Genomic DNA, 6,000 nt, shown 5'->3' with positions numbered 1-6,000 from the left:
TTCGTGTTTGATCATAAAATAATAGAAGATCAAATGAATACATTTATAAATTGTTGAAAACTCTGGTGACTTCAATCAAAAAAGTTCTGATGTTACATGGTAGTCTAAGATTCAACTGTCACTATTTGAACAGACAGTAAGTAACATGTCTATTATACATAATAAAGGAGGTACATACAGTACCTCGTGGGAAAATTTCCTAAATAGATTAGCAATCTAGAATTTATCAGAAGAATCCAGAATACCAATATCCACCATAGCAGCATGGACGATAACAGGCATATCCATAGCCACGATAGCCACATCCGTAGCCACATCTCAGGCCACTATAGCCATAGCCCAGGCCACCATAGTAATTGTTGTAGAAGTTCATAGTGTGAGGAGAAGGCTCAGATGAAGAGAAGAATCGTTTTCTAGGGTGTTAAGTTTATAATCTACAGGGGCCTTATATGTCAATTGAGTGATATATGGGGCCAACCACAAGCTATTGGATTCATGTTTCAAACTAAGTGGCATTATAATCATCTCAAGAATTCCGTGTAACCAATATATCTATAACACAATTTTGCCATGTGTCAGGATGCCTGTAATGAAATCATGTGTTTTAACGAAAGTTTTTTCACCTATTGTGGTGACTTGTTTGTTCCAGATGTGAGATCTAAAGTATATTACTAACTACCACGAGATCACATAACCCATACAGATTTCACTTCTTCAAAATTCTTTTTTTTTCTTTAATAAGATCCTCCTTCCCATCTGCAAATATGCACCTTTGGAAACAAAAGTATGGTTTCACAGAGGTAGAGAAGGATGGAAAACTTGTGGAGAAGATGTGGCAAAAAAAGATTTGTGGGGGGGTATGAAGAATCAAGAACTTAGTTTCACTTTATTAAATTCTTGAGGGATGTCAAGTGATCATTTGGATATGTATCAGAATTGGAAATGTGAAATGAGATCAATTGGCTAAAATGATGTACGTAAAATAATCCTTGAAGAGGGCTTAAATACTATATTGTACACCTAAAACCAAAATAACACTGTATGTTATCTACACCAGAATTAAAATTAAAAACTTAATTTAAAAAAAGAGAATTTCTGGGGCACCTGGGTGGCTCAGGCAGTTGATCATCTGACTTCGGCTCAGGTCATGATCTCGTGGTCTGTGAGTTCGAGCCCTGTGTGGGGCTCTGTGCTGAGCACAGAGCTCAGAGCCTGGAGCCTGCTTCGGTTTCTGTGCCTCCCTCTCTCTCTGCCCCTCCCCAGCTCACGCTCTGTCTCTCTCTCAACTCAAAACTAAATAAACATTAAAATTTTTTTTTACAAAAAGAGAATTTCTATAGAAACTATAAGAGGGTCAAGCGCCTAGCTGGGCACCTTCATATTTGAAAACAAAATCTGGAAAAGAGAAAAGAAAAAAAAAATACTAAGAGGAAGCAACTGGAGATACTGAAATTAAATCAAATGTGTGAGGTAGGATGTAGGTAAGTGTCGGGGAGCCTTTCAGGAAGGAAAAGAGAAACGGGTGAATCTGAACACTTCTCAGAGACTTTGTAAAATGAAGAAGGCTGAATCTCTAGATGTGACAAGATTGGGGTGTTGGTGAGACATTCAGGGGCGGTTTTAGTGGGGCGTGGTAAGGACCAAAGACCAAAAGGTGTGATCAAAGATGTAAAGAGAGAACAGAAAGCTACGACGGAAACACGTGTGAAGGTTTGCAATGAAACAGAAGAAAATGGGATATTAGCTGCAAAGGAGCACGCAAGAAGCGTTCTTTTACTCTGTTTTTGATTATGGGATGTACTTAAGAACCAAACATAGTTCAGAAAATTACAGCAGAAAACAGATTGTCAATGGAATCTCACTGGGCTGGCAAGCTCTTACTGCTATCATCAGAGAAAGAACTCAGTTCTCCAGAAGAAACAAATTAGCTCCAGGAAGTAAGTTCTATAGAGAAATAACCTAGTGAATGTTGTTATTAGAGACATTGTATTGCACAGAACAGTAATGTCTTTTGCAGCTACATTAATCAAATACCAAAATTTTTTTTTAAAGTTAATTATAGGGTTTTTTTTTAATTGACTGTTACCATTTAGCAATACAAATTTCAGGTGATGTTCTAAGAACTTAGCCTCGAGGAAGACTGATCATCACGTTATTTAAATTAGTTTTTATTTGAAAACTTATTCTAAGTTATTACTTGATTGACTGCACTGTGACAGTTGAAGTTACTTTTATTTTCCTTATGAAAAAATTTGAAAATGATATAGTGAAAATGTCCTCTCCTTGTAATATCTCAACCCAGTACATGGTGAATAAAATGACCCAATAATATGTCTATTTCATAAAAATGAAGCTACCAAAAGACATGCATGGAAAGAACATTCAAGCACACACATTAAATTACAGGTTGAATGTGTTTCATAGGATCCTTAGTATGAAAACAGTCTATTTTTTTTAATGTTTAATTATTTTTGAGACAGAGAGAGAGAGAATGCATGAGTGGAGGGAAGGGAAAAGAGAATTTGAAGCGGGTCCTGTGCTAAAGAACACGATGTGGGAACTCAGGAACCTTGAGATCATGACCTGAGCCGAAGTCAGACACTTAACCGACTGAGCCACCCAGGTGCCCCTGAAAACGTTCTATTTTATTAAGAGGCATTGACTCATTAGATATACTTAAAAGGACAGATGGATTGGAAAAGTTTTAAATCTTGTGTCTTCATTCTTATGATCTCTGGAGAAGAGTTAACTAAAATACAGAGAGTGTCCAACTGCTTCTTCTCTCTGTCCCCACCTACGGTTATGAGGGGATACATAAAAATAATAGTTTGACTCAGAAATATCAATACAATAACAGAAATATACTGACAGATTACACATGATGTGTGGGTAATGACGTCTCCCCAAATTCATTCTTGTAAAGTCTGTCACGTGAAGCTATTCTCACTTTTCCTGTGCCTCCCAATGGGAGGCATTATCACATTAATTTGAATAAAGACTAATAATAATGCCAAGGTTATGCAAGAGAACACAATATGATTGGTTACAAAGAGAATAATGATTGGGTGTTTTGCTAAAGGAACGGACCTCTGTGTGATACACTGATAAACATAAATACGTGATGTTAAACCTGTTGGATAGTTACTTAGAATATAATTCTAATATTAATGAGAATCCTAATTTGTATAATTGTGCGCCTGATTTAGAGGGGAAAAAGCAGAGCAATTGGATTCCAAGGGATAACGTCTGTCTTGTGGTTCTTAGGTAGAGACTGAACATAAGTGAGAATCAGACCTATTGGCATACATAGAAAAGTGTAATACATTTTGCTCAGACTTGGTATTTTGAAAAATTTAACTAGATTATTATCAATATCATGAGGATGAAAGTTACATTATGGTTTTAGTATAGAAAATGAGCTGAAACCCTGAAGAAAACAATTAACTTGGATCAAAAGAAGATGGGGCACCATCGGTTAAACATCCAACTTGGTTTTGGCTCAGGTCACAATCTCACATTTCATGGGTTCAAGCCCTGCATCGGGCACTGCACTGACAGCACAGGGCCTACTTGGGGTTCTCTCTCTCCCTCTCTCTCTCTCTCTCTTCTGCTCCTTCCCTGACCGTACTGCTCTCTCTTTCTCAAAATGAATAAATAAACCTTATTTCTTTAGAAAAAGAAAAACTGATGAGTCAAAAGTAATTTGGTTCTTATGAAATGTTAAAAATGTTAGTGCAACCAACCGATGCCAAGAGCAAATAAGATTGAGACTAATAAATGTATTCTTTCTTGACATAAAGGATGGTTATATGAAGCTGAAATGAAAGTCTAATTTGGGACAACACTGCGTTGGTGCGAGGGTGTATCTCCTCTCTTTGAAGCCCTCAATTGTATAAGGAGAGTCCAAACTGAGAGCCAAACACGACAAGCCTCCCAAACACCTCCAAGAATTATTTTATGGTAGAGGAACAACAGACTAATTAGATTAGTCATAAAATTAGCCAGTGGCATGATATATATGGCGGGTGACACCTACATTGAGAGCATATAAAAAGGCCCTCTGGAGGGGGAGTTGTCCACAGTGAAGTGACACTTCTCTCCTTCTCTACCCAAGCACAACCTCAACCGCCAACATCATGTGTGGTAGCTACTACGGAAACTATTATGGAGGCTGCGGCTACGGGGGCTGTGGCTATGGAGGCTGCGGTTATGGAGGCTGTGGCTACAGAGGCTGTGGCTATGGAGGCTGCGGCTACAGAGGCTGTGGCTATGGAGGCCTGGGCTGTGGCTATGGCTCTTGCTATGGCTGTGGCTTCCGCAGACTAGGCTATGGCTATGGATGTGGCTCTGGCTGTGGCTACTGGTAATGAGCACCCCATGGGGGGACTCTCACCCTCTACGCCTGCATGTGGCATTCACCAAATCTGAGCCCCACGCGATCTGACCTTTGCTGAAGGCTTGCCTTCTGGTGCCCTTTTGGTCAAATACAGAATTATCATTCCTGTATTCAACTCATGAAAACTGGGAGCATTTGAAATTCACCCTGAGCACTGCGTGGTTCCTCATTGCCTTGATGCAGTCACAGATTCTCCGTTTCGATTTTCGTGCAAGAACTATTTCTCTGTTTTCTTAATAAACTTATTCGGTCTGAAATAATAAACCTAGCTTTCCGTTCATTTAATGTCCTCGTTTTTCTACTTGGGTAAGGCACTGATAGCACGTGTTATGCTGGTTTATTGTGAAGACGAGAAAAGATAATGTTTGTCGATTTAGTTAAACATTGCCTGGAAACGCTATTTGTTCCAAGTGCTTTTACACCAAAACCATAACCGGCAAAATACTTCAGAAGATATGAAAGTTGGCATACGATTCTCCAGTTCTAATCTGTTTTGGGGCATAAATAAGAAGCATTTCCTATGCTTGTTTGACACAAGAGGTAGAGAGGTTTAAACCCATTCTTCTACATAACTCCTATGTATCTGGAAATACATAGTTGTTTTTTCTTTTAAGTGACAACTTTCCTAAAATCCATTACATATTTAACTTTAGAGCCATTTGATGGCATTCTAACTCTTGTTTTCTTGAGATTTCTTTCTCCTGTGATTTATGTGATTTCTCAGTGGTAGCTGTAATCACTTGTTTTTCCACTAATTTTCTGTGACTAATGTGTCTGTAAACTTGGCCAATTATCTTCTCTTGATAGAGCATTTCAAGCTTTTGTGTTAGACATGAATGAGTTTAAGTAGTGTTTTAGCGCAAGGTAATGGATATGTCCCAATTCATTTTGACTGGCCCAAGGTAGTAAAAAAGTTGAAACCGTAAGAAGGAATTAAGATCCCTGGAAAAATCATAACCCAGAAGGAAAGCACCTTCTTTTTTTCTTTAGAAAGCCATTATTTTATGAAAACTTGTCTTTCTTAATTTCCTTTACTCTTGAAGCTTAGAATTTTCTATTTCACAGTATGCAAAAGCTTGGATGGTCTATGCTGTCCATCCCAAGAAATGGTAGATTTTAAAACTATTTTGGCCTGCCTCATAGGTCATAATAATTGAACACAAATAAATTAGATATTGATGCAAATTAGGTAATAGGCCCCTCATTATAGACTCACAAGACAAAATTGTTGCTGATTATAATTTTCCAAGATCTGCCCTTAAGCTTTTTTTTTTTTTTTAAACGTAGGCTCCACACCTAGCACAGAGCCCAACATGCGACTTAAACTCAAGGCCTGATCTGAGATCAAAAGTCAATGCTCAACCGACTGAGCCAACCAGGCACCCCTGCCCCTTACACGGTCTTAACATGACCATATTTGGTTGACGTTGTTATCTTCTCTAACATGTTTCACTTCGGGTTAAATGCCACTGCTAACAGCCCCAAGCAAACATCTACTTTGTATTCACATTGGTTTGTTCACTTCTTTAATGGCTTCAAATTATGAATGACTCCAACCGAAACTGGAAAACATAAGATTCCTTTACATTTCCCTGTTCCACATT

General features: G+C 38.3%; 2 protein-coding genes across 2 annotated transcripts; one reads left to right on the top strand and one right to left on the bottom strand.

Moving 5' to 3' along the window:
* Nucleotides 1-226: 226 nt before the first annotated feature.
* LOC123576022 (keratin-associated protein 22-1-like) lies at nt 227-373 on the bottom strand. Its single transcript, XM_045437057.1, has one exon. It carries the CDS (start codon nt 371-373, stop codon nt 227-229), a length of 147 nt encoding a protein of 48 aa, XP_045293013.1.
* Nucleotides 374-968: 595 nt separating this feature from the next.
* Nucleotides 969-4,676, top strand: LOC123576051 (keratin-associated protein 6-3-like). Its single transcript, XM_045437083.1, has 2 exons — nt 969-973; nt 4,115-4,676. Exons 1-2 carry the CDS (start codon nt 969-971, stop codon nt 4,365-4,367), a joined length of 258 nt encoding a protein of 85 aa, XP_045293039.1. The 3' UTR covers nt 4,368-4,676.
* The last annotated feature ends 1,324 nt before the right edge of the window (nt 4,677-6,000 follow it).

The sequence above is a fragment of the Leopardus geoffroyi genome, chromosome C2 (assembly GCF_018350155.1).
Source record: "Leopardus geoffroyi isolate Oge1 chromosome C2, O.geoffroyi_Oge1_pat1.0, whole genome shotgun sequence".
In the NCBI taxonomy this organism is placed as follows: domain Eukaryota; kingdom Metazoa; phylum Chordata; class Mammalia; order Carnivora; family Felidae; genus Leopardus; species Leopardus geoffroyi.
This window is presented reverse-complemented; position numbering and strand designations above follow the sequence as displayed.

Coding starts and splice junctions, on each gene's coding strand:
- LOC123576022 (XM_045437057.1), bottom strand. CDS start 373: ATGAACTTCTACAACAATTACTATGGTGGCCTGGGCTATGGCTATAGT.